The 23832-nt window shown below is 40.8% G+C and overlaps 1 protein-coding gene across 5 annotated transcripts in view; it reads right to left on the bottom strand.

Annotated features, from left to right (window-relative positions):
• The window catches only part of TANC1 (tetratricopeptide repeat, ankyrin repeat and coiled-coil containing 1), a 245508-nt gene that overhangs the window by 148365 nt on the left and 73311 nt on the right, over nucleotides 1-23832 (bottom strand). For 4 of the 5 annotated variants that reach the window (XM_018063379.1, XM_018063386.1, XM_018063384.1 and 1 more), the window contains exon 3: nucleotides 13265-13344. The exons of the other annotated variant lie outside the window; for it this stretch is intronic. In XM_018063379.1, the coding sequence (XP_017918868.1) occupies nucleotides 13265-13325 (61 nt within the window). In that variant the 5' untranslated portion in view covers nucleotides 13326-13344. The remainder of the gene's footprint in view (nucleotides 1-13264; nucleotides 13345-23832) is intronic. 5 annotated transcript variants of the gene reach the window in all.

The following is a 23832-nucleotide window of genomic DNA, read 5'->3' as shown; positions in this document are numbered from 1 at the left end:
GCTTTCAGGAACTCACAGGACCTGGGCTCCCGGCACATCCAGGGAACAGGAAGCACTCAGACATGCTGACTGTGTACGCAGGCAGAATGGTATCAGGTACCATGGAAAACCCTGATGAGTCATTTGTGTTGGTTTTATGTCTTTATTTTGGTTTCTCTATAAATTTCTTAAATATAAGTCAATCAGACTAGCAGATCTCTAGCCTCAGCACAAACAAGAAATTTTTAATAATGGAGGAGACACTTTTATCCATCGAAGACAAGCAATGTGACTTTCACCAACTTCAAGGAAATTTCCCCTACAAGTAACTTCATAAGGAAATCCCACTACTACACATCATGGGCCACATTTGGAAAAGGAAAGAATCAAACTCAAGAGTCTCTCACATTCCCAACAGAAAACATGTACAAGAAATAAAAAGCAAATACCCAGTACTAGAAAGAGCCATGCAAGCAGGCACACACACTGCTTACACAGGTGGTGAGCAAAACAGTCCTTCTTTTTGAAGAACAATTTACAAGAGATACTATGAGCCCATGACACTTACTCCTTGGAAGAAAAGTTATGACCAACCTAGACAGCATATTAAAAAGCAGAGACATTACTTTGCCAGCAAAGGTCCGTCTAGTCAAGGGTATGGTTTTTCCAGTAGTCATGTATGGATGGAGAGTTGGACTGTGAAGAAAGCTGAGCACAGAAGAATTGATGCTTTTGAACTGTGGTGTTGGAGAAGACTCTTGAGAGTCCCTTGAACTCCAAGGAGATCCAACCAGTCCATCCTAAAGGAGATCAGTCCTGAATGGTCATTGGAAGGACTGATGTTGAAGCTGAAGCTCCAATAACTTTGGCCACCTGATGTGAAGAGCTGACTCACTGGAAAAGACCCTGATGCTGGGAAAGATTGAAGGCAAGAGGAGAAGGGGACAACAGAGGACGAGATGGTTGGATGGCATCACCGACCCAATGGACATGAGTTTGAGTAAACTCCGGGAGTTGCTGATGGACAGGTAGGCCTGGTGTGCTGCAGTCCATTGGGTAGCAAAGAGTTGGACACGACTGAGCGACTAAACTGAACTGAACCATGAGCCTCTGAAAAGTTCATTTCTTTTCACTATTAATCCTTGTTGAGAAACATTCTACTAAAATAATCAGAGATTTGTACCAAGATATGCATTATTCCAGAGGGGTTGTTAATGAATGAAAGAAATATGTAAACAAAATGCACCCAAACAAAACTATGGGATATCGGTATAATAAAATATTAGACATTTTCCAAGACTGGTGACATTTAAAAGAATAGAGCAAAACATAAGAATAATGGAAAAAAACAGGGTATTTTTCATCAGTATTTTTCAAATTTTCTACAATGAGCATATGCTATACTGGACATTGATCTAAAGGCCCAAGTTTATTCTCACTTTAACTTTTCCAAAACCAAAATGGATGTAATAGCTGATGGCATCTTAAAATTGCTATCAGCCAGAGAATGGTTATAACGTGGTAGGCCCTGACTGTGCAAACCTATGTTATTACATCTGGTAGAGTGACTGGACAATTATAACCTCCTCCAGGTTTCAGTCAACAGACTATTTAAAGTCCACTGTGGAAGGAATAAGAGCCCTGGATTCTATCTGAAAGCCTTCCATTAAAACCTCCTTTTGAGATCATGAAAGAATGAAATCAAACTTGTAGAATGAATGTCTGCAACTGGGAAGAAAGTCTTGGGAAAAAAACAGTAAAAAAGACTCAAAATATGCTACAACATCAATGCTCTTGTGGAGATGATGATGTCATATGGAGAAAAATGAATACTGACAACTAGGTGAAAAAAATGATTTAGAAGAATCAGGTTCTGAATATAAATTTGAAATACCTTAACCAATTTATCTCATTCTCCTCTCATTTTATAAAAAAGATTGATATATGTAAAGTATCTTTCTAAGGAAAGGAAATCTCAAGTATAACATTTTAAGTAATAAAGTATGTTAATTAAATTGATAGCAGTTCTTTCTTCCTTAGTAGTACCCAAAATAATGGTGTGTTTTATAATAAACGAAGTACTGTGTTTACACTGATAATCAGAACGATAAAGACAAGCGTTATGGGCTGAAGAGTGTTATCCCAAATCCACATGTTGAAGCCCTAACCCCCAGCATTGATGGCATTTAGAGAAAAGGCCTGAGCAAGATAAATTAGGTTTAAATGAGATCATGATGCGGGGCCCTTATAGTGAAAGTTACATCCTTATAAGAGGGGACACTAGAGAGCTTTGTCTTTAACAGCATGAGGATGCACATATAAGGCAGCATCCGCAAGCCAGAAAGAGGACCTTCAACCAGAACCTGATGATGCTGGTACCTTGAGCTCAGGTTTTTAGCCTCTAGAATTGTGAGGAAAAAAAATTGTTGTTTAAGCCACACAGTCTTTGGTGTTATGTTGTGGTTGTTCAGTCACCCAGTCGCGTCTGACTCTGTGACACCATGGACTGCAGTGCACCAGGGCTCCCTGTCCCTCACCATCTCCCGAAGTATGCCCAAGTTCATGTCCATTGTATCGGTGATGCCATCCAGCCATCTCATCCTCTGATGCCCTCTTCTCCTCCTGCCCTCAATCTTTCCCAGCATAGGGACTTTTCCAAAGAGATGGCTCTTCACATCAGAAAACCAAAATACTGAAGCTTCAGCTTCAGCGTAAGTCCTTCCAATGAGTATTCAGGGTTGATCTCCCTTAAGATTGACTGGTTTGATCTCCTGTTGTCCAGGGGACTCTCAGGAGTCTTTCCCAGCACCAGAGTTCTAAGGCATCAATTTCACTGGCACTCTGCCTTCTTCACAGTTAAGCTCTCACAACTGTACATGATCACTGGGAAGACCATAGCCTTGACTTACGGACCTTTGTTGGTAATGTCTCTGCTTTTCAACATATTGTCTAGGTTTGTCATAACTTTCTTGCCAAGAACCCACTATCTTCTGATTTCATGGCTGCAGTCACCATCTGCAGTGATTTTTGAGCCCAAGAAGAGGAAATCTGTCATCCCTTCATGGATCACTGCCTTGTCATGGCAAAGGAGCTTGTGTAACTCAGTGAAGCTATGAACCATTCCATGCAGGAGCACCCAAGACGGATGGGTCATAGCAGAGAGTTCTGACAAAACATGGCCCGCTGGAGGAGGGAATGGCAAACCACCCCAGTATACTTGGCATGAGGACCTTATGAACTGTACAAAAGGTATTATACTATGGCTGCCCAAACTAAGACAACAAAAAAATATAACATCAGAAGTCAAAGTACTTTTAAAATCTGGTACTTGGAAAAAAGTTTTATACGTAACTTTAAAGTTATCAAGAAATCTTGCTTGGAGAGGGCCGGTGAGGTGGGGGACAAACAAGCCCTCACAAAGCTACAAGGCATTAACATACAAACTGCCTGATTTTGAGAACTGAATAAGAGTAAGATCATCAGGAAGTCAGCAGGACACAGGTGGCTCTCCTCCATCCTCAGCCAAAAGTGTGCATCCTCTTAACCTCTGCTACCAGCCAGTTCCATGGTCTATAAAAACTCCAGACAACTGTCCAAACCATTATAGGCACCTATGTGCATGTCTGTATCTAGAGCCATTATTATTACTGAGTAGTCTGTGCTCTGGGGGAGCCTCTGGGCACAAAGAATGTCATCATGTACCAAATGTAGCAGAATGATGCTTCCAAACTCCATTGTTCTCAGTCATTCAAGCAGGTCCGACTCTTTGCAACCCCACTAACTGTAGCCCACCAGGCTTCTCTGTCCATTGGATTCTCCAGGCAAGAATATTGGAGTGGGTTGCCATGGGCTCCTTCAGGGGATCTCCCTACCCAGGGATCAAATCTGGGTCTCCTGCACTGCAGGCGAACTCTTTACCATCTGAGCCACAAGGAAAGCCCTCCTAACTCCCTTAAAAAATGGGCAATTCTCTGACACAAACTTTTGAAAGCAAAGAAATAAAAATCAGCTCTAAAGTCTTGTTTCATCTTGACCTGCATGACAACGCTGTGGTCATCAGAACACAGACAGGAATCTCTGATTCCACACTGGCACTACAGACGGCTGATGTGTTGTAACCAGTCTGCCACGAAAGGGCAAAGGGGAGGTGAGAGACAGACCCAGATCCTACTTCCCAACTCAGTGATTTCAGATATGAATAAGGGCTTCTCAGTTTAATGCTCTATACCTGGGCTGGGGCAACCCAACTGCTTACCCTCACTGCCATCCAAAACCTGCAAGACAAGTGTAAGGTCCAAGGCCTAATTCCCTAAGAGAAAAAATTAGTGTCAGTCAGTCAGTCAGTTCAGTCACTCCATCCTGTCCGACTCTTTGCAACCCCATGGACCACAGCACAAGAAGCCTCCCTGTCCATCACCAACTCCCAGAGATAACCCAAACTCATGTCCATTGAGTCAGTGATGCCATCAAACCATCTCATCCTTTGTCGTCCCCTTCTCCTCCTGCCCTCAATCTCCTCCAACTCCACAGTTCAAAAGCATCAATTCTTCGGCCTTCAGCTTTCTTTATACTCCAACTCTCACATCCATACATGACTACTGGAAAAACGATAGCCTTTACTAAGATGGACCTTTGTTGGCAAAGTAAAGTCTCTCTTTTTTAATATGCTGTCTAGGTTGGTCATAACTTTCCTTTCAAGGAGCAAACATCTTTTAATTTCACAGCTGCAGTCACCATCTGCAGTGATTTTGGAGCCCAAAAATAAAGTCAGCCACTGTTTCCAGTGTTTCCTCATCTATTTGCCATGAAGTGATAGGACGGGATGCCTTGATCTTTGTTTTCTGAAGGCAGAGCTTTAAGCCAACATTTTCACTCTCCTCTTTCACTTTCATCAAGAGATTCTTCTGCCATAAGGGTGGTGTCACTTGCATATCTGAGGTTATTGATAACCCTAACCCTAAAACATACAGGGAAGCTACATACAGGGAAACATATAGAGCCTTCCAGATATAAGACTTTCACTAATTAAGGATATGCTGAAGTGAAATATCTCAGCAAATTGACAAAAACTGTACTTTGAAATCTATTCCTGGGACTTTCCTGGTGGTCGAATGGCCAAGACTCTGAGCTCCAGTGTAGAGGTTGGGTTCATTCCTGGTCAGGGAACCAGATCTCACAAGCTACAGCTAAGAGTTCACATGCCATAACTAAGACCTGGCACAGCCAATTAAATAAATATCTTTAAGAAAAAATAAATAAATCTATTCTTAAAGCTGCCTGCTAACTCCTGAAATTTCTTTAGCAAGGGGGAAAGCCTCTCAGTTTAACTTCACAAAGAAAAAGCATAAAATGCAAGTGACATGATACAGGCTAAAAGGTAAAATGAGTTATTTCCAAAGTATAAATCACCATACAATAGACAAATGACTCAGAGCAGCTCCAGCCTTATCATAAGGGGAAGGCTAAAAGGTCCTTCCAATGAACACCAAGGACTGATCTCCTTTAGGATGGACTAGATCTCCTTGCAGTCCAAGGGACTTTCAAGAGTCTTCTCCAACACCACAGTTCAAAAGCATCGATTCTTTAGCGCTCAGCTTTCTTTATACTCCAACTCTCACATCCATACATGACCAATGGAAAAACCATAGCCTTGACTAGATGGACTGGAATGAAAATCCCAATCCCAAAGAAAGGCAATGTCAAAGAATGCTCAAACTACCACACAACTGCACTCATCTCACATGCTAGTAAAGAAATGCTCAAAATTCTCCAAGTCAGACTTTACCAATACGTGAACCGTGAACTTCCTGATGTTCAAGCTGGATTTAGAAAAGGCAGAGGAACCAGAGATCAAATTGCCAACATCCACTGGATCATGGAAAAAGCAAGAGAGTTCCAGAAAAACATCTATTCCTGCTTTATTGACTATGCCAAAGCCTTTGACTATGTGGATCACAATAAACTCTGGAAAATTCTGAAAGAGATGGGAATACCAGACAACCTGACCTGCCTCTTGAGAAACCTATATGCAGGTCAGGAAGCAACAGTTAGAACTGGACATGGAACAACAGACTGGTTCCAAATAGGAAAAGGAGTAAGTCAAGGCTGTATATTGTCACCCTGCTTATTCAACTTCTGTGCAGAGTACATCATGAGAAACGCTGGACTGGAAGAAGCACAAGCTGGAATCACGATTGCTGGGAGAAATATCAATAACCTCAGATATGCAAATGACACCACCCTTATGGCAGAAAGTGAAGAAGAACTAAAGAGCCTCTTGATGAAAGTGAAAGAGGAGAGTGAAAACGTTGGCTTAAAGGTCAACATTCAGAAAACGAAGATCATGGCATCTGGTCCCATCACTTCATGGCAAATAGATGGGGAAACAGTGGAAACAGTGTCAGACTTCATTTTTCTGGGCTCCAAAATCACTGCAGATGGTGACTGCAGCCATGAAATTAAAAGATGCTTAGTCCTTGGAAGGAAAGTTATGACCAACCTAGATAGCATATTGAAAAGCAGAGACATTACTTTGCCAACAAAGGTCCGTCTAGTCAAGGTTATGGTTTTTCCAGTAGTCATGTATGGATGTGAGAGTTGGACTGTGAAGAAAGCTGAGTGCCTAAGAATTGATGCTTTTGAACTGTGGTGTTGGAGAAGACTCTTGAGAGTCCCTTGGACTGCAAGGAGATCCAACCAGTCCATTCTGAAGGAGATCAGTCCTGGTGTTCATTGGAAGGAATGATGCTAAAGCTGAAACTCCAGTACTTTGGCCACCTCATGCGAGCTGACTCATTGGAAAAGACCTTGATTGGGGGCAGGAGGAGAAGGGGACAACAGAGGATGAGATTGCTGGATAGCATCACTGACTCAATGGACGCAAGTCTGAGTGAACTCCGGGAGTTGGTGATGGACAGGGAGGCCTGGTGTGCTGCGGTTCATGGGGTCGCAAAGAGTCGGACACGCCTGAGCGACTGAACTAACTAACTAACTAAAGATGGCAGAAGAGCCTTTAGTATTCAAAGTCAATGATAGAATCCTTATTTGCAGAGAGGAAATCATGGAGAGAAGCTTCTTGAACATCATTTTCTTGCCTGAGATCAAGCAGGAAGGAACATGATGTTTTAGAAGGGTTTTGTTTGTTCTTTAAAGTACTACCCAGTGTCTCTACAAAGAAAAGATGTACTGAACATCTAGCAGAAACCAGATGTCAAGCAAGGCACTTTTGTAGACAGGTTATCTTATTTAACCTGGACAACATGCCTGCAAGTTAACTTAACTAGAAATAACTTAACAAAGAAATTTGTCCAAGGTCAAGTTAAGAGGGAAGTAAAGAAGCTAGGATTTGAATTTGCATCTTCAGGTTCCAAAGTCTGCTTTTTCTAGACCCTGTTGACAGATGAAGGACAACAAACAGAAAACCTGACGAAGGAATCCATCAAACCAGACGGAACCGCAGTCCCACTCCTACTAATAACCAGCCTGTTCCAGTCTATGTTTAAGTCCTATCCAAACATTTTAAAACAAATTTATTTAAACACTCTGGTAAACAGAAATATAGTACCTTTAGAACTGAATTATTTCTGCTTATTTTTTTGCTTGGGAAACATTTTTAGAGTCACTTAACAACAAGATACCAAATATCCATAGCTCAGCAAGACAGTCACTGTACTAAATTCCTAAATAATAGTCCACAACCACAAAAAAATGGGCAATGCAGCAGAGAATAATCAAAAGCAGCTTCATATTTTCCGGATAAAACAAAGCATCGTTTGTACTCAGGCATTTTTAGAAGGTACCACTGAAAACCAGACTGCAGCCTGGAATGGCTTAAAATACCACATTTAACAATCACATCAATGACTTTTAAACTTTAGAGGCAAACGGCTTTCTTTTACTACAAATTCAAAGTGAAGGATTAGAGGCAAAGCTCATAGATTGAGCACACATACAAACTTAGGGACTATCCAATGCCTTAATTAACTCTATTAATTACAAGTGTATTTAGCTGGGTTTTAATGATGAAGAGGTGAAGGTCAAAATTTTTAAATAAATTATTTCAAACTAAGACCCCCTGCTGAAAAAAACCACTAATAATCAAACAGAAAGGAAAAGCCTAATAAATGATTCTTTTGGCATATTAAGCAACTTTTCCTTCATCAGTCTATATTTTAATAGAGGCAGCACTACAATTAAAAGTTCACCACACTGCTCTTCTGCCTCAAGTTGGAACTACTTCCACACCAATACAGAGAAAGTTAGGAAGTTGGATAGGGCAAGAGACTGTGGTTTCAAGTCTGGCAGAGGTCAGAAGGGACAGACAGGGAGAGGGATTAGCTGCTTCTAGGAGGGCAGGAGGCCTTCCCCATCTAATGCTTCTAGACTGATGCCATTATCTCCAGCATTAAAAAGTGGGGGGGGCGGGGGAACCACTATCAACAGTGAGATTAGATTATATTATAGATGTTCATTAAAATTAAGTTTCAGAGGGCTTCCCTGGTGGCTCAGTGGTAAAGAATCCACCTACCAATGCAAGAGGCATGGATTCGATCCCTGATCCGGGAAGATCCCACATGCCTTGGAGAAACTAAGCCCATGCTCCACAACTATTGAGCTGGTGCTCTCGATCCCAGGAGCCACAACTCCTGAGTCCACGTGCCACAGCTACAGAAGCCCATGGGCCCTAGAGGCCGTGCTCTGCACCAAGAAGCCACCGTGATGAGAAGGCCACACGCCACAACTAGAGAGTAGTCCCTGCTCACTGCTACTAGAGTAAAGCCTGCACAGCAGTGAAGACCCAGCACAGCCCCAAATAGCTAGACAAATCATGTTTTAAAAATTAGGTTTCCTAACTTGGAGACCAGTAGGAAAAAAGTCCAAAAAACTAGCCATGCCATGTACTTACTCTGTGGAAACAGAAGCCTACGTTTCTGTTGAGACTTGAGACTATGTTTCTCAAGTAACATATGTTTTTTTATGTTACAGTGAGCTGCACTAGATATCCATGAAGCAGAGGGGGCCTGCAAATGTCTATGACCGAGAATCCTCCCCAACGTATGTCTTGGTGGAAGGAAGTCCGCCTTGCCCTAGAGAAGCTAAGAAGTCCAAATAGACACCTGTTTAGTCTCCCCTACAGCTAGAACACAGGCACGGGAACCAGGTTCAGCCTCTGACTCTTTTTAGTGACAATCTTTTTCTTGCTCACTGAAAAACACAGGTCTGGAGAGAGTCTGTTATTGCACTGTTTTCATACTGTATTTTTTTAACTTTTTATTTTGTATTGGGAAATAGCTGATTAACAATATTGTGATAGCTTCAGGTGAACAGCAAAGGGACTCAGCCATGCGTTTATTAATATATATATCCATTCTCCCTATCTTCCCCACACTTGCAATTTCTCCTTGACTATTCTCAAGCATTTTTGCTTCTAGATGAGTTTTCAAATCAATGTGTCAAAACCAAAATAATGGTGGGTACATGTTATTACGTACTTGGCCAAATCCACAGAATGCCCAACACCAAGAGTGACCCCTAATGTAAACTATGGATTTTGGGTGGTGATGATGTATCATCGGAGGTTCATCGGTTGTAACAAATGTACCTCCCTAATGGGAGAACACGGACAATGGGGAGCTAAGAATGAGTGGAGGCGTGGGTATACAGAAAATCTCTGTGCCTTCCTCTCAATTTTGCTGTGAACCTAAAACTGGCTCTAAAAAATACGTATGTCTTTAAAAAGAAAATAGATGGGATTTCACTAGGGATTAAATCATAGGTATAATTTTGTACGAGCAAGTCAGTTTAAAACAATAAATCTGGGGACTTCCCTGGTGGTCCAGTGGTTAAGACTCTGCCCTTCCAATGCAGGGGGCATGGGTTCAGTCCCTGGTCAGGGAACTAAGATCCCACATGCCATGCAGTGCAGCCAAATAATAGCAGTGGTAGCAATATCAGTAATAGTAAGAAATCTGCCCATTAGGGAATACAGTATTTCTTGCCATTTATTCAGATCTTCTTTTAAGTCTGCCAACAAAGCTTTAGCATTTTCTTCAATATAAAACCTGTACACTTCCTCTTAGGTTGATATTTTAAGTTTCTGTTTCTATTATAAATGGGCCTCTTTTCCTATTCATTATCAGTTCTGCTGTACATAAAAGATATTAATTTCGAAAGAAAAAGTGAAAGTGTAGTCACTCAGTCTCTTGTGATCTCCTGACTCCTGTGATCCCGTGGACTGTAGCCCGCCAGGCTCCTCTGTCCATGGAATTCTCCAGGCAAGAACACTGGAGTGGGTTACCATTTCCTTCTCCAGGGGATCTTCCAGACCCAGGGATTGAACTTGGGCCTCCTGTGTTGTGGGCAAACTCTTTATCATCTGAGCCACTAGGGAATCCTGCTCTTACATCCTCTCTAAACTATTAGGTCCAGGCTTGATACCAATACTCTTAAATCTTAAGAGTTCAGTAATTATTCTTAAATTAAGAAACATCAATGATAGTGACATGATAGATTTAGTAAAGGTCACTTAGACATGAGGTGAGAGGCTGCAGACCTATCTCTAGAGAGCTTCAAAATAAAGATAACACCTCATTTGCTTGTTTTAGAGCAAGGTTCTAACATAAGAGCAGGGAAAGAAAAAATAGATGTCCTCATCTGGCCCTCTCCACATTATGGTTGCATATTGATTTTTGCTCCCGTAGGCCTGACTCAAGGTCAAGAGAAACTCATGGTGTTCCTTTGCACTGGTGCCCTAGTGGAGACAACGTAAATGTTCCTTCCCAAAAAAGCATTTTAAAGTTTTTTAATACTGCATTCTCCAAAGTAATTCTATAGCCTACAGAAAATACTTTTTGCTCAGCTATAAGCATTTCCTAGGTTTAAAAGAAAACATTTTAAAGAGAATTTTGCTATTTTTAGAGCTGACTCAATGACTTTTAATAACTTCATATCTCACCATATGTAATACCTGAAATATCCTTATATACATATAACCTAAATTTCAACACCTGCCAAAATTTTACCAATAGTTTAAGGACTTTTCAATACCTCTGAAAATATATTTGTTTTCTTTTGAAGAATACTAAATTTAACCGAGAGATTTTCCAAATTTTAAAAACAGGTTCAACATAAAAGTGTAGTTCAAGATTGTTAAAAAAAAAAAACTACAAAGGATATGAAAAGCTGAACTCAGTATTTTAGACAAATATTTTCTAAATTTCTGTGATTGTGAGTTCAAGCACGCAAAAATGAATTTTATTTTGTGTGTGCAACAAAGACTGGTTTAATTGAAAACAGTAGAGCAAAAATTTTCCATATTGCAGCAGATATTATTTCCCAAATTTCAGAGCAGTCTCAGTAGATTAGCCAGCTTTAATTTACAGGGAAACTTAGCTGTGATTTACTTCTATAATGAGAGTTGGCACAGAGTTCAACATAGGAATGGTCAAATTCCAAGTATTTTCCCCAATCATCTTGTGACATAACCATCAAGATTTAAAATTCCATCTGCTTTGTTCCCCAATGGAATACAACCAGGTTCTAGTTAGGAGGAAAAAGGCATACACCATACAGATGTTTTATGAGAAAAGTTCCCATTGCTTTTTCAAGTTGGTTTGCATTAGTGAAAAACCAAAATGTGGGAATTATTATGAAGAAATGATTCAGAAAACACAGTAGTTGTTCTTTAAAGACCAAAGGGGAAAATAAACCCCAAATCATATGCTCTACAATTGGAAAAGTTTCAGACACAAACAATGTTCACTGTCTGGCCCATCTGAAAGGCAGGGTGCTGAAAATTATTAATATACTGTAATTTCACATGAGCCTGGCATGGGTCACAGAGGATGGTATGGCCTGTTGTGAAAGACTCCATTACTTCATAGGGAGTTTTGGCTTGGAGACCCTGGCTCTGAGAAAAACAACCCACTGGTTGGCAGCTCTAGCCTAATAGACAGCTTTAGGATCTAACTTTATCCTGGAAATTACAAAGGCATCTAAAGAAGCAAATGACACAGTTCCTAGGATGAGTGTCAGCTGAGCTGGAACTGGTTAAAAATTTTTTTGTCTTAGACAGCTTTTGGAAAACTCGAGAGGAGGTGGTTTGGTCTTGACCCAGAAGAGGATGAAGAACCACCCGCCCGCCCCATAGAAATTATGTGAACTGAAAATTCTCCATAGTAACAATCCTAATTAATTATTCAAAGCTGGAAGTTGATTTTCTAAAGTTAAGAGCTAACTATGGTCTCCTGTTTCCATTATCAAAGACTGGTCTCTTCTTTGCATCTGCTTAGCCAGGCATTAATGAGAAGCTTTTAATGGAATTTTTCAGCAACTTCACAACAAAGTCTCTACTTGGTTAAAGGGAAATTAATAACAGAAAATCCATCTAGGTTCCATATAAACAAAATTTTACAAGTTCACTTATTCTTTTACAGAAACAACATAACAATATTACCAGAAGGCATTACAAGATCTTTTGAATTAGAGTTAACTATAATTCAACTTATTTATATCTTAATAGAAATTAAAACTGAACTGTTATTCAGTATACAGTAACTCAGAAAACCAGCCATTCTCTGACTCTAGATTAACATGAGTTTACAGAGTGAAATGGCACATTTCAGGGTAATCGATCCATGCTAACAGATTTTTAGTGTGCAACACAGGCATATAACGAAGTTTTTCTGGTGAGTGGTCGCCAAAATAAGCTTAGAGGACTTTACCACACAGAATGCAGTGTAGAATCATACAGTGACCGCATACACACCAGAACCCTACCAACCGGAGAGAAATCCAAGCCAAATTAAGTAGCTCTCATCACAATGAAAACTAGCAGCCTGGCAATCAGTGGGGCTACACCTGTTAGGGGGAAAATCTGATACTTAAAAGATGAGGAACAGTCAGCCAGCAGTTGGTCAAACATATAAAATGCAAGCGTGTGTGGGAAAAGAGAAAGGGCTTTCTAGAAAACAAATTCCTAGGCACACCTGCTCTCCCTCAATGTCTATAACTGCCTCTGGATCTGAATGAAATGATAAAATTATGACCCTTACAAGTCTTCAGGGAAAGGATTTGGTTCAGAACCCAAACTCAATTTTCAAAGTCCCCTCCCAGAAGAAAGCACAGAAATACACTCAGCTTCTCATGGTCTCCTGGATGCTGTTTGTTCTAACCCGTAACACTTCTCTGATCGATTTCCAAGACAATAGCAACCTGGATTAAGCAGGGCCTTTCAGACTCACAACGACCATGCTTGCTCAGCTCAACTCCCATCTTGGACACATACCTGTTTCCTTCTTGCTTCCCTTTCCTCCCTCTCGGCTCTTCTTCAGCACAGCCTTTAACATTTTCAACACTCCTTTGCTTCTAAAGAGAAGAGGAGGGGAAGGAAGAGGAATTAAGGATTATAAATTGGAACTGAACTTGCATACTGACACAAAAGGCAACTTGTCTTCAAACAAACAGATCACTTAGGATAAGATAAAGGTAACTTGAGTTTTAGTTTAATTTTCTGTGAATAAACTAACATGGGGAACTAAAGGCTAAAGACACAGTGTTTTATAGCCCTTAATGAAGTGATCAGAAGGTCACTGTCTTTTTATAAAAGTAGGAAAAAAAAAAAAAACCCACAATGGTGCGTTCTCAGCATTCCACATCTAATTAAGGTTATGAGGCTAAATGTGGACACATTACTGTAAGATGTCTGGCATAGGAATGTGGGTCTCCCCCGGTTCATGAAAAGAAAACATTAAGACAGAATCAAAAAGATAACAGTTAAGAAGGAAGCTACATGGTTAACGGCATGGTTTACAGGTGCTACTGATTATACAACCATAAGGAAAACATTTTGGAAGGCTAATCAGAACAAAACATTACTGAAAAACTTTTGGAAAATAAATACAGGGGGAACACTTTTCAACCCTGATGTCAGGGGATCTGATCAAATAGCACACACTGCAGTGGGTTTTTACCACATATACTTAGGACTCTGGAGGTGGGGGTGAGGAGGTAAGGAGAACAAGCCTGTGGCTGAATCCCTTAAATAATGAGCTGTATTTTTTAAGCAGGGTTATATTGAGCACATAAAAACAACACAATGGTCCAGGCCTAAGATGTAACATAAGACCACCCCTCCAGCAAGAGACAGACAAAAGGACCATTATTTTGCCAGTCAGGCTTCTTTAGCTCTCTTCCCTCCACTAACTCAGATGAGCTGGCCAGACAACCCCAAACAGTAACAAATCTGAATGGGCTGTGTTACGATCACACCCTTGCTAACACGCTAAGGAGAGGCAGGTAGAAGAAGGCGAGCAGCTTGCTGCTGAAGAGAAAGCAGAGAGGGGACAGACAACTCTTCCGCGGAAAAACCTGCCTCGTGAGCACCAATGCTTCCAAAGGCCTCGGGATAACACCCCACACAAGCACACACCACCCCAGAGTTGATTCTAGGTTTTCCGCTGAGAGGGAGGAAGTGTCCCGTGTACAACATAGGCACACAGGGTGACCTCTCTTATCACTGGGTCTGGGCCTGTATTTATCTTTCCAAGGCTTTTGTTTTCCTGATGAAGAACCAGAGACCCTGGGAGGCCAACTCGCCCAGGGGTCACACAGCTAATTAATAAATAGTAGGGCCAGAATCTAAACAGCAGACTCCCAGCAAGGGTCCCCCTCCTTCCAACGTGCTGGCCTCTCTGCTCCATGCAATGAAAGCTTCGGACAACAGCAATCAACCCAGCCAAAAAAAATTAACAACCAACCAACCAACCTGAAAGATACTAGGAAGAAAATAATTTAAGCAGAATTTGGAAAAAGCCACAGTGAAACTTATTGAGCGTTAGATCATCTTACAGAAAAAAGGTCTTTACACACGAAAGGGGCATGGCTCAGAGCCTAATTCTTTTTTAAAAAGCTACTTGAATGGACCCTTGTGAAAAGACATGGGTTTCATGACGCGCAAGCTCTGAATTTGGAAGTGGGCCACAGTGTGCTTCCATAGGGGAACTGGGGAAGCACAGATTTCTCTTGACAGTCACGCTTGAAGGAAACAGTGCAAAATGTTGTGGCATTTAAAAAAAGGCGGGGGTAGGCAAAATTAGATAATAAATACATGCCTGCTAAGCACAGACATTTTCTTTTCCAAATTAAAAAACCAATCAACCAAACTTCAAGGTTTGTCATTTAGCAAAGACTACATACTAAAGAAATAAGACAAAGACAATTATCGATGGAGCCTTGTCAGCAGAGCTTGGCCAAGGTCCTCATGAAACTTTTCCCTGTGTTTTCCTGGATCACTGAACAGCTCAGGCCCCATCGTGGTGGTGAAGCTGCCCCTGATTAACCACCCAGGTCTCCACCAATCCACAACAGATCTACACACCTTTTGGAATACATGTCCCACAGGCTAAGGACTGGCAGACATGGAGTTGGGCATCTCATCTCAGGTACCTTAGATACCTATTTCAGGGAGCTCAGCTGTTTTCAGGAAAGTCACATCTTCCATGTCAGTGGTCTCCAATGAAGAGGCTATCAAATATCTGCTATAAGTTTTTCTCCCAGTTCTTGCTTCCCTCCCTAACCCCAAATAGTAACTCAATGGAAAGAGCCTACATTTATATTCTAAATTATATTCAGACTGCAACATGGAGAAATTTTGATTATGTGTGTGCAGGCTCAGTCGCTCTGCTGTGTCCAACTCTTTGCGACCCCATGGACTGTAGCCCGCCAGACTCCTCTGTCCATGAAAAATTTCCAAGCAAGAATACTGGAATGGATTGACATTTCCTACTCCAGGGGATCTTCCCAACCCAGAAAACGAAACCACGTCTCCTGCATTGGCAAGCAGATTCTTGACCACTGTGCCATCTGGGAGGCCCCCCTTACATCATTGTATCTGAGTGAAAAATTAAGTCCCCCTCCCAGCCCCCATACACACATAAGCTGGAAAGGATAAAAGGAAGACTGCTCCCTGTGGGCTAAATTCTGAAATTAACACAGATCAGAGAAGAGCTATGCAAAGTCCCACTTAGTCATGGCTCAAAAGATCTAACTGGAATTTGACATACATCAACAGACCATTTAAACACTGAGCCCATCTGAAGCAAGGTGGTCAGAAACGGCAAGAGCAGTAATAGGCTTGTGGGGCCCACAATAGCAGTATCATCCAGAGAAGATTCTCTGCACACCTGATAGTGGAGGAGAGTGTGCTGGCTCTGGTCAACCCAACACAATTGCCTAGCTTGTTGGCAAATATGACTCGGAATAAATTAATAAACTGGTGTTCTGGCTTGAAACAAAAGCTCTCATGAGAAAGAGTTCTGCCAAAGGGAGTCACTTTGCCAAGTACCAGCTATGTAAGACATAAAGAATATTAAGTTTCTGATTCCATTCTCGAATGCAAATGCCACCGTGAAGCAAGTCTTACGAGAGCAGCTGCAGGACCCTTCCTGAATGACACCTTCTGCATCACCTCCCTTCCTGCAGGAACTTCAACTACTGTCACTGTTCATCTAAAAAGGGTGAGCACTGCCTGCTACAGAAGTGAATCACATAGAAATTATGCAAACGAGCCTTCCAGGCACAGTAATTCAGATCCAAATGATTAAATAATAAGCCCAAAACCCAGAAAAGAAATTGCCAGAAAAAAAAAGAAACTGCCAGAAGTTATCAGTTCAGTTCAGTTGCTCAGTCGTGTCTGACTTTTTGCGACCCCATGAATTGCAGCACGCCAGGCCTCCCTATCTATCACTAACTCCCGGAGTTCATGCAAACTGATGTCCATCGAGCTGCTGATGCCATCCAGCCATCTCATCCTCTGTCGTCCCTTTCTCCTCCTGCCCCCAATCCCTCCCAGCATCAGGGTCTTTTCCAATGAGTCAACTCTTCACATGAGGTGGCCAAAGTACTGGAGTTTCAGCTTTAGCATCATTCCTTCCAATGAACACCCAGGACTGATCTCCTTTAGAATGGACTGGATGGATCTCCTTGCAGTCCAAGGGACTCTCAAGAGTCTTCTCCAACACCACAGTTCAAAAGCATCAATTCTTCCACACTCGGCTTTCTTCACAGTCCAACTCTCACCACCATACATGACCACTGGAAAAACCATAGCCTTGACTAGACGGACTTTTGTTGGCAAAGTAATGTCTCTGCTTTTCAATATGCTATCTAGGTTGATCATAACTTTCCTTCCAAGGAGAAGGCGTCTTTTAATCTCATGGCTGCAATCACCATCTGCAGTGATTTTGGAGCCCAGAAAAATAAAGTCTACACCGTTTCCACTGTTTCCCCATCTATTTCCCATGAAGTGATGGGACCGGATGCCATGATCTTCGTTTTCTGAATGTTGACCTTTAAGCCAACGTTTTCACTCTCCTCTTTCACTTTCATCAAGAGGCTCTTTAGTTCCTCTTGACTTTCTGCCATAACGGTGGTGTCATCTGCATATCTGAGGTGATTGATATTTCTCCCGGCAATCTTGATTCCAGCTTGTGCTTCTTCCAGCCCAGCGTTTCTCATGATGTACTCTGCATAGAAGTTAAATAAGCAGGGTGACAATATACAGCCTTGACGTACTCCTTTTCCTATTTGAAACCAGTCTGTTGTTCCATGTCCAGTTCTGTTGCTACCTGACATGCATATAGGTTTCTCAAGAGGCAGGTCAGGTGGTCTGGTATTCCCACCTCTTTCGAAATTTTCCAGAGTTTATTGTGATCCACATAGTCAAAGGCTTTGGCATAGTCAATAAAGCAGAAATAGATGTTTTTCTAGAACTCTCTTGCTTTTTCCATGATCCAGCGGATGTTGGCAATTTGATCTCTGGTTCCTCTGCCTTTTCTAAAACCAGCTTGAACATCTGGAAGTTCACGGTTCACATACTGCTGAAGCCTAGCTTGGAGAATTTTGAGCATTACTTTACTAGAGTGTGAGATGAGTGCAATTGTGCGGTAGTTTGAACATTCTTTGGGATTGGAATGAAAACTGACCTTTTCAGTCCTGTGGCCACTGCGGAGTTTTCCAAATTTGCTGGCATATTGAGTGCAATAATTTCACAGCATCATCTTTCAGGATTTGAAATAGCTCAACTGGAATTCCATCACCTTCACTAGCTTTGTTCATAGTGATGCTTTCTTAAGGCCCACTTGACTTCACATTCCAGGATGTCTGGCTCTAGGTGAGTGATCACACCATCATAATTATCTGGGTCATGAACTAAAATGGACTGGAATGGGTGAATTTAACTCAGATGACCATTATATCTACTACTGAGGGCAGGAATCCCTCAGAAGAAATGGAGTAGCCATCATGGTCAACAAAAGAGTCCGAAATGCAGTACTTGGATGCAGTCTCAAAAACAACAGAATGATCTCTGTTCGTTTCCAAGGCAAACCATTCAATATCATGGTAATCCAAGCCTATGCCCCAACCAGTAACACTGAAGAAGCTGAAGTTGAATGGTTCTATGAAGACCTACAAGACCTTTTAGAACTAACACCCAAAAAGGACGTCCTTTTCATTATAGGGGATTGGAATGCTAATGTAGGAAGTCAAGAAACACCTGGCAAATTTGGCCTTGGAGTACAGAATGAAGCAGGGCAAAGGCTAATGGAGTTTTGCCAAGAAAATGCACTGGTCATAGCAAACACCCTCTTCCAACAACACAAGAGAAGACTACACATGGCCATCACCAGATGGTCAACACCAAAATCAGATTGATTATATTCTTTGCAGCCAAAGATGGAGAAGCTCTGTACAGTCAACAAAAACAAGACCAGGAGCTGACTGTGGCTCAGATCATGGACTCCTTATTACCAAATTCAGACTTAAATTCAAGAAAGTAGGGAAAACCACTAGACCATTCAGGTATGACCTAAATCAAATCCCTTAAGATTATACAGTGGAAGTGAGAAATAGATTTAAGGGACTAGATCTGATAGATAGAGTGCCTGATGAACTATGGACGGAGGTTCATGACACTGTACAGAAGACAGGGATCAAGACCATCCCCATAGAAAAGAAATGCAAAAAAGCAAAATGGCTGTCTAGGGAAGCCTTACAAATAGCTGTGAAAAGAAGAGAAGTGAAAAGCCAAGGAGAAAAGGAAAGATATAAGCATCTGAATACAGAGTTCCAAAGAATACCAAGGAGAGATAAGAAAGCCTCCCTCAGTGATCAATGCAAAGAAACAGAGGAAAACAAAAGAATGGGAAAGACTAGAGATCTCTTCAAGAAAATTAGAGATACCAAGGGAACATTTCATGCAAAGATGGGCTCGATAAAGGACAGAAATGGTATGCACCTAACCGAAGCAGAAGATATTAAGAAGAGGTGGCAAGAATACACAGAAGAACTGTACAAAAAAGTTATCAAGTTCCTGATAAATAAAAAAAATCATACATGTAACGGTGTACTTAAAAACAAGCATGATAGGATAAAATGAGAAATACTGTCCTTTTTCACTTTACCGTATTACAGAGCAAGAGTCACAGGTATAACAAAAATAAATACTGGCCAAACAGAATCCCTCAATTTCTGCCCCATAAAAACCTTAGGTTCTACCACACAAGTAGTATAAACATATGGTTGGATATAAATATTTAAAAATAAATACTGGGAAGAGTGGAGAACTTTGGTTCTCATTTCTTTATATATTTTTGAGGAAGAGAGAAAAGACCAGCCTCTAGGTCACAACAACTGAAATTATCTAATGAGAGAAAATTTCCTATAATGTTTATTTAAAAGAAAATAAAATGAGCATATGACTTTATCTTCAATGATCTGCAGTCACCCAGATTTTCTCGTTTTTCTACTATCATCCAACATCTAAGTTTCCCAAATGCCACAGATTCTTCCTTTTAAAACTCAGGAAGTTACATCAACGATTTAGTTTCCTTTTACTGCTCAGATTTCTCCTTTAACACATAGACTCTTTGGAGATAGGCATAATGTCTCCATGTTATATGTTCAATAAGTATTCTGCACAGTGATTACAATGGTATATAAAAAATAACAAAAGTTATCCTAGATTAAACAGCGAGATGACTTCAAAGCAAGACAAAAACCTATTTTAGTCTGCAATCCCAATGGCAGTATCATAAACATGACCACTTTGTGTGAAATCATAAAGTAATACCAGCCTTCAAGCCTTCCTCTTCAGGAGTGCCATACTGCCTATTTACATTATTTCAAGTCGAATCCATGAGCGGAGGGCGGGGACTACGTTTATTCTTGAACAGATACAAACAGAAGCCGGAACACAGTCTTCGCACCCACTCTGTTCTCAGTATTTGTTGACAGATTTAACTAGGCTGCAATGAACACAGATGAGCCATTTCCTCCAAATCAAGCAATTAAACAACGTTTATAGCAGTTTATAAATTATAAAGAACATTCCTATATATTTTCATTTGCAAAGAATGCAAAAAAACTCAGTTAAGTCCATGAGATACTTGGGAGGAAAATGCTGCATTTTACAATACCCTTTCATGTCCACACCCGAGTCAGCCTTAAAATCTCAAGAGAATAAAACCTTATCCAGTTATCCTGGACACCTAAACATACGCTATTTGCTCATGCCATGGAAAGGGACTTCTTGCATCAAACCATCTACCTGACCTCACAGCAAAGCAGTCTCAGAAGATGACTCCATTCTTTAGTCGTTGAAACATGTATATTATCATATGTGAAATGGATCGCCAGTCCAGGATCGATGCATGAGATAGGGTGCTTGGGGCTGGTGCACTGGGATGACCCAGAGGGATGGGATGGGGAGGCAGGTGGGAGGGGAGTTCAGGATGGGGAACACGTGTACACCTGTGGCGGATTCATGTCAATGTATGGCAAAACCAATACAATATTGTAAAGTAATTAGCCTCTAACAAATAAATAAATTAAAATTAAATAAAAATTTTTAAAAGGGGATGTAACGTATAGCATGGGATAATAATCAATAGCATTGTATTGTAAGTTGGAAAGTTGCTAAGTAAATATTGAAAGTTCTCATCAAAACAAAGGTGATAGCAACTGTGTATGATGAAAAATGGTAACTGAACTTTGTGTGATCGTTTCACAATGTATAAATTTGTCAAATCATTGTATCTTACAGGAAAACAAATATAGTATTGTATGTCAATTATACTTTAAAAATAAAAAAATAAAAATAACCTACTTAATTTGTAAAATAAACAAAGAAATAAAGCCAGAGTAGCAATATTTACAAGTGAAAAACACTGGAAAGTAAGACACACATACTCATTAAGAAAAAAATTTTTTTTTTAATTTCAGAGAAGAGAGACATCAAAAATATCCTCAATTTTAGGGACTCAAATGTTTTCAAAGTAATAAGATTTAAGACTCACCTAACACAATAGTGATGACATTTGTAGGGCTGCCTTTAGAACCTTCCTTTGCATTGGCAACTTTTACTATTTATCGAAAGAAAGGAAATGGGTGATAGTGGTGATGGGGGTGATGGTGTCTAAAGCAGCCTATAGGATAAATAATACGGAAGAGAGCAAGCCAGAGAAAACAAAGTAGAATAGAGACCACAAAAGGAAACAAAGAGCTCTGCTGGGGAGGCGCTGGCTGCTGCTGGAAACTCATGGAAAACTGTATTGTTAATAGAAGCTTCCTGAAAGCAAGAGCCATATCTTGACGACATTCTTTTAGAGTTCCCAGGAGGCTGGGGAGAAAAACCAACCCTTGTTGAATACTTTAAATTCCAGGCGGTCTCTCTCACATTTTTCCCCACCCTGGCTAGTAGAGAAAACCTAGGAATCAGGAGACCTGACCCTGGCATTGTGACAGGAAACAGGCCACTAAACGTCTCTGGGATGCAGATGCTTCGTCCAGGAAAGTTGCAGGAAAAGAGAAGGGGTTATTGATCAAGAAATCAGAAAGCAATTGTGATGATAAGTTAAAATAGTGGCCTTTCATATGGCTTAACATGCAGAGCAGGGGAAAAGGAGATAAAGCACAGGGGAATGATGCCGTAAGACACAACAGACCTAACCATTTGGTCCTCTCTATTTGAACTCATTCTACAAACTCTACGTCTAATTCTGCTGTTCTTTAAAGCTAGGTTTGTCTTAGGCAAAAAGATGTCAAGTTTGACTATGAGTTAATAACAGGAAAGTACATTTACAGTCACAAGTAATGTGAATTTAAAAGAGTTCTGGAGGGAAAAAAACAGAGTTCTGGGCATGAAGTTTGAAATCAGATGCTTAAGTTCTGATGCCCCAAATTCAGTGCAAATTCCCTATTAGATCGAAGTCATTTTCAACCCCTATTTAAAATACTGTGTAGAAAGATATACAAGTTGTTTTGAGAAACATGTCTTTAAAACTCTGAGTCTCCAAATCTAGTATTTCATGTTGCTAAAAAATTACTACATATAAGTTTGTTTAAAGAAGTTTTCATTTTGATAACACATGGCAGAAGAGAAATTTTACTTTTGGAAGAAAATATTAAGAAGTTACCTGCTTCTGGCTACAAGATCCATTTTCCTATAATGTGAAGAGATTTGTTTCATTCAACTTTGAATACCATGCCCTTCATAAAACCTTCCCAGGCCATGATGGTCAAAAGGTACGTTTAATTCCACACCTCACTTTGTACTATCAATCAAAATCACAGTGAAAAATATTGAACTCTACAAATCTCCCATGGTATCTAAAAAGGTCCCTTACTTGTAACAAACACCAAGTCTCCTTAAATGAAAGAATCAGTTCAGTTCAGTCGCTCAGTCGTGTCCGACTCTTTGTGACCCCATGAGTCACAGCATGCCAGGCCTCCCTGTCTATCACCACCTCCCGGAGTTCACTCAGACTTGTGTCCATCGAGTCAATGATGCCATCCAGCCAGCCCATCCTCTGTCGTCCCCTTCTTCTCCTGCCCCCAATCCCTCCCAGCATTACAGTCTTTTCCAATGAGTCAACTCTTCACATGAGGTGGCCAAAGTACTGGAATTTTAGCTTTAGCCTCAGTCCTTCCAAAGAAATCCCAGGGTTGATCTTCAGAATGGACTGGTTGGATCTCCTTGCAGTCCAAGGGACTCTCAAGAGTCTTCTCCAACACCACAGTTCAAAAGAATCAATTCTTTGGCACTCAGCCTTCTTCACAGTCCAACTCTCACATCCATACATGACCACAGGAAAAACCATAGCCTTGACTAGACAGACCTTAGTCGGCAGAGTAATGTCTCTGCTTTTGAATATGTTATCTAGGTTGGTCATAAATTTTCTTCCAAGGAGTAAGGGTCTTTTAATCTCATGGCTGCAGTCACCATCTGCAGTGATTTTGGAGCCCAGAAAAATAAAATCTGACACTGTTTCCCCATCTATTTGCCATGAAGTGATGGGACCAGATGCTATGATCTTCGTTTTCTGAATGTTGAGCTTTAAGCCAACTTTTCCACTCTCCTCTTTCACTTTCATCAAGAGGCTTTTTAGTTCCTCTTCACTTTCTGCCATAAGGGTGGTGTCATCTTCATATCTGAGGTTATTGATATTTCTCCTGGCAATCTTGATTCCAGCTTGTGTTTCTTCCAGTCCAGCGTTTCTCATGATGTACTCTGCATAAAATTTAAATAAGCAGGGTGACAATATACAGCCTTGACGTACTCCTTTTCCTATTTGGAACCAATCTGTTGTTCCATGTCCAGTTCTAACTGTTGCTTCCTGGCCTGCATACAGATTTCTCAAGAGGCAGGTCAGGTGGTCTGGTATTCCCATGTCTTGAAGAATTTTCCACAGTTTATTGTGATCCACACAGTCAAAGGCTTTGGCATAGTCAATAAAGCAGAAATAGATATTTTTCTGGAACTCTCTTGCTTTTTCAATGATCCAGCGGATGTTGGCA

This window comes from Capra hircus, chromosome 2 (assembly GCF_001704415.2).
Source record: "Capra hircus breed San Clemente chromosome 2, ASM170441v1, whole genome shotgun sequence".
NCBI lineage: Eukaryota > Metazoa > Chordata > Mammalia > Artiodactyla > Bovidae > Capra > Capra hircus.
This window is presented reverse-complemented; position numbering and strand designations above follow the sequence as displayed.